Here is a 19,119-nt window from a genome sequence, read left to right as displayed (position 1 = left end):
ATACGTACTTCCAAGTGCTCCATCCGCCTCAGGCACCGCGAAAAAGGGTCGTTGCGCACGTGACACTCCCTCACTCCCATTACTGATTGCGGCGCACCTTGGGAGATTGCAGAATATCTATATAATGCCCCGCTCTCCTCTCCCATTTCCACTGCTTTCCTCTTTTTCTTCTTCATACTTACCTTGATGGGCGTCCTGGGGATCATGAAATCCGGTACGCAGAGAGGGATGCCTGCATTGCACATCGTGGAGCCCTCCTCTCTCGATAGTCCTTCGGGGCCATCGCTGTTGTAATTTTTGATTTTCAACCCTTTTCATTGTGTGCTCTGCCTGGTGCAGCGTCATGAAGAAGAGACTTCTGAATGGTTTTTTGGTGCTGTGAGAACGTTGAGGATCAGTTGCGTGCTACTAGTGCTAGTTATGTCTCCAATGTCAGAAGTCGCCGGATCACTTGAAGTGCGACACGAAGCTCCGTTACTTCATGATAGCTCCCAATTCTGTCAATGGTGGCGTAGAGGAAGCTGAGCTGTGCCAGACTCTCATTCAGGTAGTCGTCCATCATCCACAAGGTCTCGGTGATCGTCAGCTAAGCTAGCTCGAAAGAAGCTTACCACGTCAAGTACGCGTCCTAAGAGCAAGCACATCTTGACTTCAATGTTCCGGCATTTGTAGATATTTCTTCCAACGGGGGCTACTCGCAATCTCTCCAGGTCTGCGGTGAAATTTTACACCTAATGTCTGATGTTTCTCTGCAGCAGTGGAATCTCTGTTTCTGCGTGGATTTAATCAACCGCCATGGAACGTGAATATTTGTATCAGGTATCGCGATGCTTTCATAGATGAATTGGCCTCCCTTGCAAAATCAATCCTCACCAGTTCCCTCATCTATGTCTCCCTACACAGACCCCAGCTGGTCCCAGCTGTCCCCAGCTACCGCCAGACACCAACAGCTCAAAAAGCTCCCTTCCCAAGCACCTGGCCCGTCGTCGTACGAGAAAAGGTCCCCGGGACAAGCCGCACCAATCACAACCCTCCAAAAAACCAAGCAGCCCAGGTCCAAGGGGACCCATTCAATTCCCAGAGCTCCAAAAAATCTCATGACAAGTGCTTTTTTCGGCTTCTGCGTCGCCCCCGTCCCATTCCCCCGTGTTCCGAGCCAGAGAGAGAACGTAACGTCGCCGACCTCCCGTCCAAGGCCAATTAAATCGACGAGCCTCAGTTGCCTCCCGAACCCCCCGATCCCATCAGTTCGCCGAGGCAATCATCGAGACTACAACACCTGCTTCGACCAAGAAACACCACCACAATGGCATCCAGAGTAGGCCCCCGGAGCGCCTCGGACGCAACGCGCTTCACCTCGACCACCCCGCACGCCGCATCCAAGAGCTCTCCCACATCAGCAGAAGCAGCAGCAGCACCGACAGGGACATCGACAACAGCAACAGCATCCTCAACACCAGCGACAAAGTCACCACAGCCTCCCAAGATCCCCGGCCGGCAACCGGGCGAGAGCCCCGAAGACCGCGTCCGCCGCCTCCGCGCTGCTCACGAGGCGGCGCGCAAGGCCCAGACGTCCAGCCTCGACCGCGCCATCGGCGGCAGCCGTCGCTTCTTTGATGTCGCGCACAAGTTTACCGTCCTCGGGTTGGTCGGGTTTACGGGTACGTCTATAAAACCCCTCGTACGATTCTTGGAGCAGTGAGAATGGGCATTACCCACACGGTCAATTCGAGATTTGTCTCAAAGGAGATTTATGGAGGAAGAAGATGAAGCAAGAAGCGGAAAAAAAAAAAGAGGCTAACACCCCCAAAGCAATCGCAGGTCTCGTCTCCGTCTACTCCGTCTACGACATGGTAACCTACAACAAGCAACGCCGCACCGACTTCATCGAAGCCCAGCGCAAAATGGAAGACGACGCCCTCGCCACCGCCCGCCTCGCCTTCATCAAGGGCACCGCCACCGACACCCAAATCACCCTCGTCGAGGAGGCAAACGCCCTCGCCCGCGAGACGGGCGTCAAGCTCCCGCCCTTGCTCTCCGCGCCCACCCACACGACGGGCGCCGAAAAGATCTTTGGTACAGGCCAGCAAAGGACCGCCGAAGCTTCCTCGGCGACCGTCGCTCCCGCCTTCCCCACAACTTCTGAAGCCGCACCCGCCCCGAAACAAAAGAAGAGCAGCAGCTGGTGGCCCTTTGGCGGCAGCAGCAGCAGCAAATCCGACGCCGCAGAGACCAGCTGGAGCGAGGAAGACGAGTCCTCCGGCGTCCGCGCCACGGACCTCGCGCGCGCCGTCGAGGACAGGAAAGAGTTCCTCCAGGACAAGGCAAAGGCCGCCTTCGAGCGCGAGAGGGAGAACCAGCGCCGAGGCGGCCCGCTGGACCAGGTCGGTCTCCCGCAGGAGGAGAAGAAGGCCGAGAAGAAGGGGTGGTGGTAGAGCAAACGACTGCTTACCAAGTTCTCGACGGCCGTTGTTATAATATGATACACGATTGAGGTGGGCTGAGGGAAGACGGCGAGGTCTTTGTATCTGAAATGTGACGATAGCTGGTGCGCTACAACAAAAAACAAGTCGGCTTTGAAGGAAGTGTACGAGAAACGACAATCTCCACCCCTAGATAGAGAGTCGGAGAGACGGACACCTACGTCGGTACAAAAATTGGGGGCGAGTTGGGAGAGAAGGGATGGCAAGGCCGTCTTTTACCACGGCGAAGACGACGAAGAGGAGGGAGAGGGGGAGGAGGCTGCCAAGTGTCACTGTATCATACGTGTTAGACTGGATTGTGCATTAGACGGCGTCCGGCTTTACAAAGCTTTGCATGCGGGAAAGGGGGCAAAATAACATCACCTTCGTCTTTGCACAGCCAAGTTCCGTTCTACCGCGAAGCATCCCGTACCCGGAAACCCATGTTTACTCGGGTTCACTTGCTTGACACAGATACGATCATTTCCCGAGTATCACTCGTCATTCGATACACAGTCACATGCATAGAACGGAAGTCTGACAATGAACAGCGCTGGCGTATTTTCGCCGCTTAATTATGTCCTTTGGACCGGTATTATGTACAACCGCGAAAACGCTTCAAGAATGCAGGCTTCCGCCGAGTCTCAAACTGCCACGCCGGGCCAGTCGACTTCCCAATCCCAAATCATGCTTACCGGTAACCTATGAACCGTGAAAACAGAGCTTGCCCAACAAGCCCCGAGCGAGTGTAAAGTATGTGCGCTAAATGTGGTATTACCGCAAGCCGAGACTCCCATGTCTCTGAAAACCCCCGTCCCGAAATCATGATTTCCGTGCCTACTCGACCGGAACACACCATCCTGATTGAATCAATGCAATCGCTTGTCGATCTTGTAACTCTTCAAAGCACCTTTCGTCAAACTCTCTCCGTTTTTGTTCTTCTCTAGGGCGATGCCTGTTCCGTTTGGGAAACATCTGCAACGCCAAATCATCGGGCAAAACGATTTCTTGCCCGTTCTATGAGACAACAATGTGATTAAAGTGGCCCGGCACCTTGAGGCGGCACTTTTCGCAATCAGCACGGTAACCGATGCTGAAGCTCTTCTTCATGCCAGGCTGCCAAGTCCACGAGTTGACAGTGTGCCTAGATCGAATGTGTCCCTTGCGTCCAGGCGACGGTGTTGCCGGTGCTGACGTCGTTTCAAGGGGAGCGGCGTCAATGGTAGTGGTGACGGGATCATCACTCATCATGTGTGAGTGGTCCTCCACATCCATCATGCCCATATCGTGATGATCGTGTCCGTTGAGAGACGACTGTTCCAAGCGGGCAGTCAGGTTGGACGGAAAACCGTTATCGAGGACCATTCCCGGGGGGCTCAGGCTTCCGCTGCCCAGATGGCTCGCCGAGTCCTCGCCTTCACTAATAGGCGACGGCAGACGGCGATTCTGGATGCTGTGCCAATCGTCGGTGCCTTCCATGGTACGAGGAATGGAGCGGGACTCGTCGCTGCCGAAGCCGGCGTGCATGTGGCCCATATTCACTACGCCGGTACGATGGCTCACCGCGGGACCCGGGCCGCGCCAGTCGCGCGCTGAGGAGCCGCCATTCATGAATTGGGAGGCAAAGTTTGGCTGAATCGGGGTGGGCATACGGCCGTTGACAGAGGCGGGCTGGTCTGACTGGATGTGCTGCTGCGGGACAGGAGGCGGCGACATTGTGTCCATCATGTCCATGTCACGATCGGGCTCGGTCGGACCAAAGGGCGAGGGCTGGCAAGACATGGGCGCGGGTGATGACGACCATGGCGAGAAGTGTGACCTGGGTTGTTCCTCTGAGTCCGAGTCGCCTGGTGTCAGAGTGCAAGGAGCGGCGTTGAGCGGTATAACGGGTGTCGACCAGCGCTTCGAGGAGGTCGGCGATGTTCGGAGGGGTAGGCATTGAAGGCGTTTCTGTTTCACGGGGGGAAAAGTCAGTAATGCTTTTCCAGATGATCACAGAGAAGAGGGTCAAGCAAGAAATGGGCATGGCCTACGTTTCTGTGTTCACCAAAGCTCAGAGTGCCATTGTGCATGTCCTCCTCATCGTCACGTCCTCTCTTCCGAGTTAAGTCTGGGTGATGCTGGATTCCGAACATGGTGAAGGCCGTGGTGTGGGGAGGAGGAGGTGTGGTATGGGTGTATGTAAATGGAATGGGATTGGATGCGATTTTGGTGAACGGCTAGCGGATGAAATGCAGAGGCGCAACTAGCGATAATAAGCGTCGAGACTCTGATATTGGTATGTAAAGTTGATTATGTCGTTCGGTATGTTGAAGAAGAGAAGATGGACAGGACAGGACAGAATGACGATGGATGGCACCGAGTGTGCCGTGGCTGCCTTTCTTCTGCTCGTGCACAGGCTGGCGGTGCTTGCGCTCGTACTGAGTGCTGGGTGCTTGCTGGGTGTAGGTGCCAAGTTGCCCCGGACTGAAGGTGCCGGGATGGGCGGGGGGGTGGTTGGTTCAAGGTTGTGGTGGCAGGCGCGGGCGTAGGCGCAGCTGCGGGTGCAAAAGTGACAGGCAGGCAGTATCCGTAAAGGGAGGGGGCCTCGTATTTGGCCTGGCGGGTTATTGAATTCTATCTGGTCGCTACTGCGTACTACTTCGCGCAAAGGGAGGCTGAGTCGAGTTTAAGCAAGGTGATGCTGCGATAGTTGTAGAATGAGAGCGGAAAGAGGAGAAGAAAGATGGGAGGGAAGAAGCAGAAGGAGGAGCAAGAGTTGGGGACTCGGAGGAGGTTGACGTTGCGCAGTGCGTGGTGGGTGGTGGGTGGTGGTGGTGCGTGGTGTAAGTCGCACCCGATGAGGCAAGGCTTCGATCTGCACAGCGCCTGTGGTCTGCGGTCTGCGGTCTGCGGAAGCTGTGGACGGCGGGCTACCTGCAGTAATTCACCTGGGGAAGGACAGGATGAGGTGGGAAGATCCGGTGGCCTGGTCGTGATTGGAGATGCTGCAGTTGTTGTCCGACGCCAGCTTCCCTTTTGTTCTTTTCTTGGATGAGTCTCGTCCTGAGTACTGGCTGTGATGGACGAAGATGGCGTTGTATCTCAGAAGGCAAGGTAGGAAGGTATCTTGGAGAAACCAGAAAAGCCAAACCGAGTTGTCGGGAAGGGGGGCAGTCGTAGGTAAAGTAATCCGCCAGGGAAGCAGCGAAGCAGAGACAGGCAAAATAAGGTACTTTATCCGTACATGGAAGTTACACACAATGGAAGGAAAGCAACTTGAGCACCTTCTTGCCTTGTAAGCCACCTCGAGAAACGGCGACACGAGGCAGCAGGAACGACAGAGACCAGTGACGGCAGCCTGCCAGAAAGCGGAATAGCGCAAAGACGCCACAAAAGGGGGAAAAGCAAGAGGCACCAGGAGGCTCCTTCCTTCACACCTCGCCTCGCCTCATCTACCTAACGAGTAACACCCAGTACCTTCCTTCCTTCCCAATACCTAAGGTACCTAGAGCCTACCGGCATTCAATTCCCTCTTTCTCGATGTTCAATTTCCATTGGCAGCCTTAAGTCCCCGCCCTGCCTGTGCGGTAGGTACATCTTCAGGACTTCCATTAGCAAGAGGGAAGGCAGGAGAGAAGAATTGCAGAAAAAAAGGCCAAAGCAAGAAGGAGCCGAAAGGGCCCAGACCGTCAAGGTTCTTCCCGGACCAACGGTTTAGGGGACGTACCGCCTCCACTTGCACCCCTAAAGTTTTCTACCTTAGGCAAGCGCGCACACCCACGCAACCACGCACCCTCCACGGCAAGCACGACACGGGAGGTCGGAGACTCGGAGGTGGAGACAGGGAGGAGGAGGAGGGGCGCTAAGACGGCGCTAGTTCCACCCTGCTGGAATTGAACCCGCCGGGAACCTGGGAAAAGAAAGGCAAGAGAGCATATGAAAGACAACAAAAGATCTTGTTCAATGGAGGGTGGTTGGGTTCTCATGGAATGTGATGGCGTCAAGTTGCGAGTTCAAAGACCGTAGGGAGACGAGAGCTGACTGCCATACTACACGTTGGGATACGAACATCGAAGAGCAATGCGGATGGGTTCGAGTGTTGGGCTGTCTTCCTGGAAATGAGAAAAAGACCGTGACAAGGCAATAACTTGGTCCCAAATCGTCCAAGCAAATTGGGGATCAACCACGACCGCAAGACAAGGACAGGACGAATACCGGGATCGGAGAATAAGAAGAGACATGCAACAATCGGTTTGCAAAATGCGAATGTGTGATATAGGGCATGGTAGCCTTAGAAACGAAAAGGGAAAAGAAAGCAATGGCCAAAGAGCTGCTATTCCTACCAGCCCAATATCCAAGTGACCGGGGGCATGTTCAACGTCCTGATACTTCCCAATGTGAAGATATCCGAGTTTCTTTCTTCTTTCCAGCTCGCACCGTTGCTGGAAAGATTGTAGCATTTCATGTGTCGCGTGCCCATCTACCACAAACCAACATGACAACTTGCTCACCCCATCTCACAGACCAAACATCATAAACTTGCTCTCGCTCCTCGCGTCAAAACGGGCGGACAAAGTCCCCATCAGCTACACATCCCTGATAAAGATTTGACTGACTAGCAACTGCTGACCGACCAAGAACTTACCCTTTCCATCACCTCGTACCTGACCTCAGAAACCTCGAAAGGAGCAAAACGGCCGCTGAAGAAGACGAGGGTATCTGTGCCAAAGAAAGTTGCAGGGTCACGTACGTTCGTTCGAGGCGACGTGACCTTCTTGCCGCTGCATGGCGATTTGCTGGTTCGTCCCGCCTGTTCAACCTCTGGCACCCTGTGGCATGTTCACACATTTCTTTTTTGTGTCTTGGTCGTTGAAAAGAGGTATCTTCACAGGGTGACAGGACACTCTAAGGGACGTGATGGGTTGCGGTGTGTAGTGGTGTTGAGGGCTGCGTTTCAGGATTGCTTCATGAGAGGCCGGGGTGGGTAGGATGAAAGCGGTTGAGTGGGCGGGTTGGGTTGCACCACCAGGACTTTTCCGACCATGACGGCGGGGTCACGGGACTATTCGTGATCGCTACGGAGTAATCCTTCACGATATCCTTTTGGGGCGACTTGATTGTGGATGGGAGGCGAGTCCCTAGAGAAGATCATGTTGCGAAGGGTGTTGAACTTGAGTGGCCATCTTATGTCGTCGTTGAGGTCATCGTCTGCACCCAGGCTTTCTACATACCCGGTCTTTAGGTCTACTCGATGGCAGTGATCACCAGGTAAAGAATGTCTATCGGACTCATGTGTAGCTAGTTCCGCGATGTCGTAGTCACGATCTAGGTATGAAAGTAAATAAGGCTTCCAGTGCGAAAAAGGGCAGCCGCACCTTTCCTCTTCGGCCACCTCGCGAATCTCAAAAAAGCCTAAAGACGCGAATCGGCCCAAACTTGCGCAAGATCTGGTTCCACGGCCTGAGCCATGCCGCAAACCTCGATTGCCAAGAGGTTCGCTCTTCGGCGAACAGCACAGAGCCGCAGGTTCCAACTGATGGTACTACCACGACCCTGCGTCAAAAGGCAGAATAAAGCAATGGCCAAGACGGAGCGTGAGGCCCGTCTTCAACCCAATGGGCCTTACCCTACCTGACAAAGTGTTTGGTTGATGATGTTGCTGTGTTTATAGATGATACATCTCACGTCCGCGTAGAATCCATTCATACCTACCCAAAAGTCGTATCAGAGTTGCATGTCTCAGCCGTTCCTTTCATAATCTCTGACGCTACGTCAGCTATCCGCCGTCAGGGTACCATCTGCGATAAATATACCTACACGGAAATGCAACTTGGGCATATCTGCCAAAATACGGTAAGTCACAATGCAGAATCCTTGCGTGTCCGGGCCATGAACGTGCGCCAGCAACCGCGCAGACGAGCACACAAGACGGCGCTGGTCCCCCGCCTAAACCCCACGAGTCGTTCACTCTAAAAGGCAATGATTGAGACTGGTCGGACGGGCCAGCCGAACGCACAGCCGCGCGTCCGTTCTTCTGAGGGCTTTGGGCTCTCGGTAGCTGAGTCACGGTTGACTGAGAGGAACGAGATCAGACGCCGGTTTACTGGTACCCCAAAGCAGTTGGTGTTCTGCCACGGCTCGTTGCATACTGCCTGACAAGTTTGAGTGACAAGTGACAAGCTTGACCGTTTTGATAGGATTTGACAGCCTTCGTTCGCCAGTAATCATTGAATTTGAAGTTGCGGGCGCCTAACATTGAGCATGGTTGCCAAACATCACTTCACCACATCTTTCAGCCTCGTTCTTTTGTCCTCGCCATTTGTATACCTACTTATACTCGAAGGCTAGACCAGTTCCTATTCTGACGGAAACCAGCATATGATGATACCCATCCTAGAAGGAAATCTATTTTGAACAAGGCCAAGACTATGATCCGCGAAACGTGACCAGAACCAACGTCGATCTCTCCAAGGTCTCGTCAGAGAGCCGGGGCCAACGGCGTGTGGGTTTCACCTCTATTTGCGGTCAACCAAAGCCTCGTTCACGGAGCTGTTACATGGCATTCTCGTTGCAAGTTGAAAGACGACAGCGGAGAACAGCGTGTATCAAGCCATGGTCCCATTTTCAGCCTTGTCCTTTAGTTGTCCCTCCCGCAGGAGGTTGAAAGTGGATTCGCCGGCCTCGTTGTGAGGCGGGTCGGGGCCGCGGGGGGCTGGAGGATGTAACGGCGCCAGGCGGACGCACCTGGAACGCTCACCTTAGGTCACCTTCGTTCAGTGCCGGCATCGGTACCCCACAAACCGAGGTGAGGCTTCGGTGAGACCGCGAGGGAATTGGCCAATGAGATGTTGTCAATTTCTCACACAAACTCTTTCTTTTCTATTCGTTTTTTTTTTCCTACGAAAGAAAGAAAGAGGGGCGTTTAACGCTAACGGCGTCTCATCTCTGTTCAAGGCCTCCAACGTCAGGAAGCACATGTAACACAATTCTTTCTCTCGTCTGACATGATTAGACTCGATGTGACTATCTGGGTTTTTGTATAGTTCTTGAGGGAGCCATCGTAAGCAGGAGGGAGAGTTGTGAGCGGTGAAGGGGAAGAGAGGAAGAATATTTCCGCTGTATGCTGGTGCTGGTGCCTGCATCTGCCCACTCAGATACCCCTCCAAGATTTTTTTTCTGCCCCGCCATCGGCGCTTCCTGACTCTTGCCCACTGTTTAGCATAGCATGGTCTTCTTCACTGCGTCACCGTCGCGTATCGCCGTCACCCACTCCGCCGATGATTCCGTGGGTAAATTCTGGTCAGTCGAGAATGAGATGACTGGATCTGTGACGTCGATGGACCCAGAATTTGTGCGGACAACCTTACTTTGGAACGACGAAGATAGCAGAAAGTGACTCGCAAAGAGAAGAGTTACACAGTAGATACCCCGCCATATGATGGAAGTGAAGAATTATCCAGACAGAAAGAGACTAGACACACGTGGGACAAGAAGCGCCAACAGCGCATTTCAACGCAAGTTGAGCATGATATTGTCCTAGTTAGGTACCTCCTGGCCAAAGAAAAGGAGGCAAGATACCTTGGGACCTCTTTCCGGCGGGATTGCCTCCGAAAGAAGCAGAGGGCTCCGCGTCCGCCGCCGCCAGTCACAAACCACACAAACACAGTGACCAGTGACACACACAAAGGGACGGGGGGAAAACAGTGTTTTTCAAGTGGCTTCATCATTTATTTTTTGAATTTTCTACCTGAACAAAAAAAAAAAAAAACGAACCCACTCTCTGAGTCACCGCCCACCACAGTCTTCGACCAACACCCCCCCAAAAAAGGCCACTACCGGACGCTCCCCTTCCCCTGTGGACGAACATTCATCCTCCCACTCCTCCAGGCTCGGTCAACGACGGCTCAAGCAACGAATTCACCACACGATACCCCGTCAGATCCAATAGGCGACCGGCTGTTCGTCCGCTCTTCCTTTCCGTTGTTAATACCAGTGTAAGCTTATTTCCCTACCCTTGATTGGCTTTATGCCACTGCCGTTACGCGGCGGGAGATCGACCTCTTCGTTCAATCTGGGGAACCGTTTCGGGGTTGGTGGGTGGTTTTCGCGGTCAATCTCACGATGGGCAGCATCCACCATACACCACAACCACCAGCGGTGACGATGGAGGAGGGGTCCAATCGTTCTAGCAGTGCTTCAAGATGAGAGAAACAATGTCACTGACTAACATTCTTTCAATTTTGCAGTTTTCAAGATACCCCAAACCCATCAACACATAGCCAAAATGCCTGGTCTCGACCTTGAGCATGAGCCCCTCGCGGCTGACGACGTGAGAAGTGAGTCACTTTTTTTTTCTCTTCGTCTATCTCTCCAACACAAGGTGGATGAATGAGCCCACCCATCTTGGGAAATCTCACTCATGGACCCCCCCCCCCCTACCGCTCTGCCCCACACAAGCTGTTCATCTCAAGCTGCCGTCTTCATTCACATCGAGACTTTACGCAAACTCGTTGTCAAACAATTCGACATTCAATCTCATTCTACCACCCGGTTCACTCACTATCATTCTCACCAAACACCTTCATATCATACCTCACTCATCTCACTCGACTCGCCCACAACACCACCAGCACCACCACCCCTTTGAACCGACAGCCATCACCACAATGCTCAACCAACGACTAACGCACCCTCAGTCCTGGGACAGGATCCCCTGATCCCTCCCGCCCTTCTCTCCTCCGAGATCCCCATGACCGACGCCGCCCTCCAAACCGTCGTCCGCGGCCGCAATGAGGCCGTCGACATCATCATGGGCAAAGACGACCGTCTCCTCGTCATCATCGGCCCCTGCTCCCTCCACGACCCAGCCACAGCAATCGAGTACTGCGCCCGCCTCAAGGCCCTCGCCGCGAAGCTCTCCTCCGACCTCTGCGTCATCATGCGCGCCTACCTCGAGAAGCCGCGCACCACCGTCGGCTGGAAGGGCCTCATCAACGACCCGGACATCGACTCCACCTTCAAGATCAACAAGGGCCTGCGCATCTCCCGCCAGCTCTTCAGCGATCTTACGACTGCCGGCATGCCCATCGCCAGCGAGATGCTCGACACAATCTCCCCCCAGTTCCTCGCCGATTTCATCTCGGTTGGTGCCATCGGCGCCCGCACCACGGAATCCCAGCTCCACCGCGAGCTCGCCTCCGGCCTGTCCTTCCCCGTCGGCTTCAAGAACGGCACCGACGGCAACCTTGGCGTCGCCATCGACGCCATTGGTGCCGCGGCTGCGAAGCACCACTTCATGGGTGTCACCAAGCAGGGCCTCGCCGCCATCACCCGCACAAAGGGCAACGAGCACGGCTTCGTCATCCTCCGCGGCGGCTCCCACGGCCCCAACTTTGACAAGGAGAATGTTCAAAAGGCAAAGGACACGCTCACCAAGAAGGGCCAGAAGCAGGCCATCATGATTGACTGCTCCCACGGTATGTCCCCCGTCCTAACTTACAAGCACTTCAAGACCTAACACACCACAGGCAACTCCAACAAGGACCATCGCAACCAGCCCAAGGTCGCCGCCGTCATCGGCGACCAGCTCCGCGAGGGCGAAAAGTCCATCATCGGCGTCATGATCGAGTCCAACATCAACGAGGGCAACCAAAAGGTGCCCGCCGAGGGCCCCGCCGCCCTCAAGAAGGGCGTCTCCATCACCGACGCCTGTATCGACTGGGACTCCACCGTCGACGTCCTCGAGGGCCTCGCCTCCGCCGTTCGCGCCCGCCGCGAGCGCAACGCCGGTTCGGCCAACGGCAACGAGGACTCGCACAAGGTTACCCACCTTGAGGAGGAGTAAAGCAATCGTCACGTCTAGTAAAAATGACTAGTTTGTGATTTTGTGAGCAAAGAGAGGAAACACCCAAAAGAAAAATAGGGGGATGGAGGGGCTTTGATTGGATGAAATGGAACAGACCAACCCCATATGCATAGCATTTGCATTTTTCAAGGCTCCAGGGAGGAAATCAAGAAAAGTGATTTTTTATGCGGTTTATAGTCACGGTTGCATGGGTTCATGATACATGCGTCCTGGGTTGCTCGAGGGCGCCGAGGACAATTTGGAGAGATAGATAGCTTCGCAAAACAGCTTCTGGAGTCTCCTTCAACTTTGTTAACTTTGGTGATGCCAACAGCTTGATGCTGTACCGTCCCGTGATATTCCTACATAAGCCTCACCCATGAACTTGAACCCAAATCACGCCCACCCAAACGCCTTTCCTAAACCCTAGTACCCTTTGTGCCAGATATCAAGTCGTATCAACTCGGCCTCGCAGGCGAAAGCTGGCTATAATCCCCCCTCCCCCCAGAAGCAGCAGCAGCATCAGCCGCCCTCTTCCCCTCCCGCAGCTCATTCGCCCTCTTAAACACAGCCCACCCCAGCAAACCCGATGTGCCTAGCAGGAACCCCCACACAATGACGCGGTCCTTGTTGCTGTCGCGCTGGAAGCACATGGTCTGAACGTCTTCGTCTTTAGCCTTGCTGCAGAAGTCGATGCCGCGGCTGAGGCAAAAGGCCTTTGTGCATTGCGAGCAGGAGGAGGAGGCGGCGCGCTTGTTGAGGAGCGAGGAGGAGGAGGTGTCGCGGGTAGAGGGAGGAGCGTTGCCTGGTGGTTCGCCGTCTGCTTTTTGGGGGCCCAGTGCTACGATGGTGCTGTTTTTGAAGCAGGTGCATTTGCAGAATGTTGGTGCTGCTTGGAGGGGTGTTAGTATGTCTTTGTACTCGGTGTTGGGAGAAGGACTTGGCATTTGCGATGGACTTACAGTTTGCGCTGACGAGAGCGACGAAGCCGCATAGTAGCAGCAGAATCATTGATATCCGGTTCATTGTAGCGAGCTGCATCCACTGCCGACCGGATCTGGGTTGTTTCTCGCGACGGGCGCGGGAGGTAGGTGAAGTTGTCGCCGTCTTTGGCTCGCCGTCAGAGAGGTGACGGACGCACGAGCCACAGCCGGAGCGGATCAGGGACGCGACCCACATAGATGTGGCTTCTACCCTCGCTGAAGTGTGGCTGAAGCTTCACTATCTCTGATTCGCCGGCAGAACCCCAGCATCCAAAAAAGTTCAATTGGAGACTTTGAAGCTCCCCCTACCGAACATTGTGCTGTGTCTTTCGCCCGTACCTGGAGTGGAAGAGGAATATCACCAACCTTCAACCTCTACAACACATCACAACACTGTCGCCCACAATGCGTCGTGTACCCCGTCTCAGGCAGCCAAGCCTGCTGGCAGCCTCCCCGATCCAATGCACCTGCGCCGCGCCCGCCACATTCCCCATCTCAGCAACAGCATCACGAGCCCTCTCAACGACACCCGCAACCCCCAGCCGCGTCCGCAAGTTCCTCTGGAAAGGCGGCGACGCCCCCGGACCCGAAGACCCCTACGCCGCCGAATCCTCCCAGGCCCTCCGCCAGCAGCGCATCGCGCAGGAGCTAGCCGAGGCCGAGGCCGAGCTGGCCGCCTTCGAGGCCGATAGCCAGCAGACGCAGCGGGCCGAGCAGAAGCGCCGCCAGAAGCCCCAGAGCCGGCTCGCGCATCAGATCAAGAATAAGCGCGTGTGGGCGCCGACGGAGAAGGAGGTCGAGGGAGGAGACTACGTGCCCGCCAAGACGATCGATGGGCTCGAGGAGATTGGTGGGCTTGAAGGGTGGTGGGAGCAGGAGGGCCGCTGGGGCAGGGAGAGCGAGTACGTTGGCTTCGCGAGTGCCGGTGAGGTCGTCACAGATGCCGATGTGTGCGCTGCGCGCGTGAGGCAGGCTGTTGTTGAGGCGCTTGCTGTTGCTGGGTCTTCTGCTGAGGTGCAGGGCCGGTTGACGGCTGCGTGGGCCAGGGGCGACGCGGAGGGCTTCAGCAGGGCGACGGCGCTGGGACTGAAGATTGGCGAGGATGGTAGCGTCTCTCTTGAGGGTGACGCTGCGGCGATTGAGGGCGTCGTCGCGCCTTTGCTGGAAGCTCAGGAGGCGCAGACCTCAGAGGGCGCTGTCGAGGCTGCCGAGGCGAAAGCCTTGGTAGAGGCATGGGGCGAAGCCTGGAAGAGCATTTCTCTCGAGGACGCACGATTCAAGTTTGCTGTAAGTCTTCCCCCCTTTACTAGCAAAAGGGGCCGAAACCATTTTAACACTTGCTGCGATAGGTCCACAAGCGCGTCTTCCAACTGACGGGCCACCGCGTCCACGACGCCAAGCTCGCGCAGATCAACACGGTCGGCGACCTCATCGCCACCGTCGTCAAGCCGCCCAAGCCCACAAAGGTCGCTGAGGCCATTGCCCAGCAGGGCGCGCTGCTCGATCTGCCCAACGTCCGCGTCCGCGACCGCCGCGTCACACCCATCGACAAGGAGACCGAGGTCGGCCGCTGGAAGGTCATCGAGGCGGAGCTCAAGAAGAGAGGCCTGCCCGTTACCGGTCACAAGCACCTCGCCAAGCCGGTGCAGAGGGCATGGATCCAGGGCAAGGCGTAAGGAGAGAGGGTGTAGTGGTGATGTCGATGAGAAAAGGCGGAAGACCAAAAGGAGAAGGAAATGTGTCTGGTATAGAGGAGACTTGTACAGATATTGTACTCTTTGTAACATATGGAATATCAATGATTCTTGCTCTGATAATATTTGGATCTTGGCTACACTTTTGAGTTGGAAAATATCTTCAGTAATACCTCTATCTAGCTAGGTTCAAGTCATGTTGGAATTGATGCTCGAACGGGCTATCATCAACATATCTTTATTTATTTGACTCTTCCACATCCCATCCATAAACAACGAGCAGTAGGCGTTGGCAGTTTCTACTTAGTCTCTGTCTCTCCCTTTGGGCCCGTTTGTTCACAATAGACATCACCGTTCTGCATTGTTCTTATGCGGATACGTGCAGAGCAAATACATACGGCCAACAAACAGACGGACCTCGACCGGGAGAGGTGTGTTTCGTGGCATAGGGCTTATTCTGTGATGTTCCCCCATCGACCTCACCTTCCTTTCACAAAGATGACTTACTTCACCTTCCTCCATCCGTCTGAATATTTCAGCCTTGCCAAAACATCACCCTTTTCGCCCTCCTTGCCTCCTCCCCCTCTCAGGTCTCTGTCCTTTTCCACTTACCGTATCTCGTTACCTTCCATTCTTCTTACAACACTTTCAGTCATTCAGACCTGCGCTATTCTCGTCAAGCACTCATCGCACAATTTCTGGCCGTACCTTTGCCCGAGATCCTTTCCCTCGCAACACATTGCGCCAGGCTACAAAACTCTCCTTTGCTTTTTTTCATATTTTACCTCTAGTCAGCATATGACAAGGATCCTTCCAGGTAAATCATCCCGAACATCCTTTGCCCCTTCCGCTGGCGACTCATCCGTCTATAGAATGTCTTCACCTCCAGACATGAGAGGGTGGTCCCCGGTCATCAGGTTGGAGAGGTGGCTACACTGGGCAAGGTCTCAGAAGCTGCCCGTGTACAGGCAGTACCCGGAAAAGTCTGCAAGAATTGACAAGGAACTCAAATCAGTCTCCTGGGATTTCGATTTGTCGGCTTTTCCTCGCCTTGGGGACCAAGAATGCTGGAAGCGCATGTACTCTGCACTTCGGTATCCGGCACGCAACCCCAACGAGCATTACTATATCAATGCACTCAACGCTGTCGATTGCGAGGTGTCGAGGATCCTCAACAATGGGAGCATGCACCAGACACTCGTCGACTTGGCGAGGAAGGCCGGCTTCGACGCGCGCAAATGTTGCGACCCGTCGCTCTCGAAGGAGCAAAGAAAATATGAGCCTCCGAAAGGATCTCGGCAGATGGACAGTGCTGACGCACACACAAATGACAATCTAGGGGCACTCCCTTCCGGGCAAGTTGGTCTGCAGGAACCGCGCAACTTCGCGGCTCTCTCGGAGCTCTTGTTTCAGCAGGAGGCCCTCAAAGAGAAGAACGAGGCTGCAGCTGCTTATACGACTCCAACAAGCGCTGTTGCGCCCTTGACCGGCAATGGAGGCGGCTCGCATCGACATGCGAGCGCGTCCTCTTTTGAAGGCCCCAGAACTGAGCCAAAGGCATTAGCAAAGAGTGCCACGATGGACAAGCACGTTGGCTTGCAATCGAGCAAACAGCCCTTGTCGGTTCAAGAGTCAGACGTTGCTGGAAGACTGTGTTCCGAGGGAACAATCAGGGACCTCACAGATCGAACGGTACATCCGATATCCAGCGACCCAGATTCGAAAATGAAAGTCAACGGATTTGTTATCCCAAAGAGACAGCGCGGGGGTAGCGTCCAGCAAGAGAAGGCTATAGCCTTTGCGAGGCCAGAGTCGAGATCAGCAACGAGCACACCCTCGAGAGGAGGGCCATCTGGTTCCCAACCCCCGCTCTCGAAGCAGCCTCCTATTCAGGCCCACACACACGCTCAGCGAACTTTGGAACAACAGACTCGACGAGAATCGAGTGGTTCCTTGAGCGGCTCTCTACCCCAGCATGGCGCATTGGCCAGAAGACCGAGTGGTACTAAGGGATGCGAACTGTCGACGCCGTCAACTCCACCGCCACAAGCCTCTTCCAGCAAAATCCAGCAACGCGGTAGTCTAGTAGTCAATGCAGAGTCTCAAGAGCAAAGTGCTCCACTGGCAGAACACAAGACGGCTAAGCAACCCGTTGTGGTCTCGACCCAGGAAAACACGACCCAAGGGCAAAACCTCACAAGTGCGATGACGAAGAAGCTTGAGGCGACTATCAACCAGAATCTCCTGGAAGCAATCCGAGGAGTCTACCGCAGCTGTCCCAAGTTGATGGAGGGAAAGATACGAGGATGGCTTGACGGCCCAGAGTACCGCTCCATGGGATTCGCTGTTCTCCGAGACGTTGAAAGCGAGACGACGAAGATGGTTAGAGAGTCTCTCGTCGCCAAGATGAGGGCCATGGAGCAAATTGTCAAGGGCTCTGAGAATCGGCATCAAGCGGAGTCACCCCGGGACACCAAGCGCAAGGCCGATGAAAAGGATGCGGAAGGAGGTGACCAGAGTCAACAGGCTGCGAAGCGGCAGCGGGGCGACGGTGGTGGCAGTGGTTGTACTGCATGAGCTATGTTGGCAGACCGACCGTTTAGATACTGACAGTGGACAACCGGGATATGACATTCTCGACAACCGTGTTTGGAATACGGCCTAAGCTTGATTATGGATTAAGGAGGATATCCTATTGGGAATTGTTTGCTTTGGCGTTCGTATCGGATGGATTTGCTTTTTGAGGATTACTCATACCCCTTTGGTGTATCTTACGAAACGACAATCGAGTCGATTGGCATGCATGGTTAGCCTACTAGAACTCCTTTTGGAAGGGCTGAGCGAAGATTTAACCCAACAAGCGCCAACATCAAATGTGAAATGTCATACAAGTAGTCATGTTTCCTCACATCAGCAACACTGAAAGCTTCATTCAGCCCTGAAAAGGGCAAGCAGCTCAATTCTCAGCTACTCAAGTCATGCGTGACCGAACTCTAGTTCGGTATAGAATAGGAAGAATTTCCATTCCCCGTTCCATCACGCGTAAGCAAAAACGCTTCATGCCATTCAATCATTCCATCTTCCTCGCTCCCGTCCTATCAAGTTTTCGTTTGTGAATTGTTTCTGTAGAAGGGGTTGTTAGATGCGTATTTTCTTAAAGAGAGAATGAGAGTAATGTGTGGAAGACGTACACTCAAAGTGGAAGTTGCCGTCGTTGTTGGACAGGCGCTCGCACAGGTTCACGTCGGCGTCAATGGCCTGGCCCTCAACGTTGAAGAGGCGGGCGCGGAGGATGGGCTGGTCGCCCTCGAACTCGAAGCGGATGCTCTCGGCGGAATCAGCGAAGCCTAGGAAAGGAATACGTTAGTGAATCTGCTGATTCGTATCATGGAAGGAGATACTGGTCAAGGGAGGCAGCCCGGGTTTCTCCAGTGAGATATAGAGTGTGTATGGAAGTGCGAAAGGATGAAGGAGAGGAGGAGGATTTAGACATACCGCGGCCACCCCAGTCGAAACGGCCGTTGTCGTTGCCGAGGCAGTCGTTGAGGTTGCACTCGGCGTCGACGAAGTCGCCGTTGCCGTTCTGGAGACGGGCGCGGAGGATGTGGCCGTCGTCGACGCGGGTGTCCTGGGCGGAGTGGTGGAAGTTGGACATTTTGGCTGATGTTTGTTTGTGAAGGTTGTTTTGGGAGATGAATTGAGTTTATTCAGAGGGAAGAAGAAGAGCTGCGGGTGAGTGGGGGATGGGAAAGCTTTATATAGATGTTGAATGTCGTCAGGACGGAGGATGACGAGGGTAGGAGTGACGGGGCAGCTGCTTGTGGCTGGAACCTTATTCACATCAAGCTGGAGAACAGGCAGGAAGCTCGGGAGGGGCAAGGGGGGGTGAAACTGTGGAAGAGAGAGGCCTCCATTGTATTCACTGGGTACTTTGTCGTCTGTTGCAGACACGTGGAGGTGGGAAACGGCGGTCTTGAGACGAGGAGAGCGGGTTTCCATTGGCGATGGAAGCTTGGCCGGGATCGCTGTCCACGCCCTGCTTCTACCTCAGGGAACCTCAGGGAAGCTTCATGTTCTCGTCCATGAGCCTAGAGCTGAATCCCTCAGCCATTGGCAATATCTGGGCTCATCCTTGGCCCTGCCACTCTGGCCCT

The 19,119-nt window shown here is 54.6% G+C and overlaps 8 protein-coding genes across 8 annotated transcripts; 4 read left to right on the top strand and 4 right to left on the bottom strand.

The window, feature by feature from the left end:
• Positions 1-1,306: 1,306 nt before the first annotated feature.
• On the top strand, positions 1,307-2,435 carry CCOS01_13083 (uncharacterized protein; the record flags this gene model as incomplete). Its single annotated transcript, XM_060461229.1, has 2 exons — positions 1,307-1,661; positions 1,813-2,435. The coding sequence occupies 2 exons, from the start codon at positions 1,307-1,309 to the stop codon at positions 2,433-2,435; spliced, it is 978 nt and encodes a 325-aa protein (XP_060308431.1).
• A 1,044-nt stretch (positions 2,436-3,479) lies between these two features.
• On the bottom strand, positions 3,480-4,597 carry CCOS01_13082 (uncharacterized protein; the record flags this gene model as incomplete). Its single annotated transcript, XM_060461228.1, has 2 exons — positions 3,480-4,412; positions 4,496-4,597. The coding sequence occupies 2 exons, from the start codon at positions 4,595-4,597 to the stop codon at positions 3,480-3,482; spliced, it is 1,035 nt and encodes a 344-aa protein (XP_060308430.1).
• A 502-nt stretch (positions 4,598-5,099) lies between these two features.
• On the bottom strand, positions 5,100-5,546 carry CCOS01_13081 (uncharacterized protein; the record flags this gene model as incomplete). The annotated part of the gene is made up of 1 exon (XM_060461227.1): positions 5,100-5,546. A coding segment is annotated over one exon (447 nt), but the record flags the coding sequence as incomplete, so codon positions are not given.
• A 5,182-nt stretch (positions 5,547-10,728) lies between these two features.
• CCOS01_13080 (3-deoxy-7-phosphoheptulonate synthase) lies at positions 10,729-12,288 on the top strand (the record flags this gene model as incomplete). Its single annotated transcript, XM_060461226.1, has 3 exons — positions 10,729-10,780; positions 11,141-11,920; positions 11,972-12,288. The coding sequence occupies 3 exons, from the start codon at positions 10,729-10,731 to the stop codon at positions 12,286-12,288; spliced, it is 1,149 nt and encodes a 382-aa protein (XP_060308428.1).
• A 458-nt stretch (positions 12,289-12,746) lies between these two features.
• CCOS01_13079 (uncharacterized protein) lies at positions 12,747-13,467 on the bottom strand (the record flags this gene model as incomplete). The annotated part of the gene is made up of 2 exons (XM_060461225.1): positions 12,747-13,180; positions 13,251-13,467. The coding sequence occupies 2 exons, from the start codon at positions 13,465-13,467 to the stop codon at positions 12,747-12,749; spliced, it is 651 nt and encodes a 216-aa protein (XP_060308427.1).
• A 104-nt stretch (positions 13,468-13,571) lies between these two features.
• CCOS01_13078 (uncharacterized protein) lies at positions 13,572-14,947 on the top strand (the record flags this gene model as incomplete). The annotated part of the gene is made up of 2 exons (XM_060461224.1): positions 13,572-14,558; positions 14,621-14,947. Coding segments are annotated over 2 exons (1,314 nt in total), but the record flags the coding sequence as incomplete, so codon positions are not given.
• Positions 14,948-15,838: 891 nt separating this feature from the next.
• On the top strand, positions 15,839-17,542 carry CCOS01_13077 (uncharacterized protein; the record flags this gene model as incomplete). Its single annotated transcript, XM_060461223.1, has 1 exon — positions 15,839-17,542. The coding sequence occupies one exon, from the start codon at positions 15,839-15,841 to the stop codon at positions 17,540-17,542; it is 1,704 nt and encodes a 567-aa protein (XP_060308425.1).
• Positions 17,543-18,063: 521 nt separating this feature from the next.
• Positions 18,064-18,620, bottom strand: CCOS01_13076 (uncharacterized protein; the record flags this gene model as incomplete). Its single annotated transcript, XM_060461222.1, has 3 exons — positions 18,064-18,088; positions 18,159-18,312; positions 18,461-18,620. 3 exons carry the CDS (start codon positions 18,618-18,620, stop codon positions 18,064-18,066), a joined length of 339 nt encoding a protein of 112 aa, XP_060308424.1.
• Between the last annotated feature and the right edge of the window lie 499 nt (positions 18,621-19,119).

The sequence above is a fragment of the Colletotrichum costaricense genome, assembly GCF_030867565.1.
Source record: "Colletotrichum costaricense strain IMI 309622 chromosome Unknown Scaffold_16.1, whole genome shotgun sequence".
Classification (NCBI taxonomy): Eukaryota; Fungi; Ascomycota; class Sordariomycetes; order Glomerellales; family Glomerellaceae; genus Colletotrichum; species Colletotrichum costaricense.
Note: the sequence above shows the minus strand (reverse complement) of the source record. Positions and strands in the feature narration are given on the sequence as shown.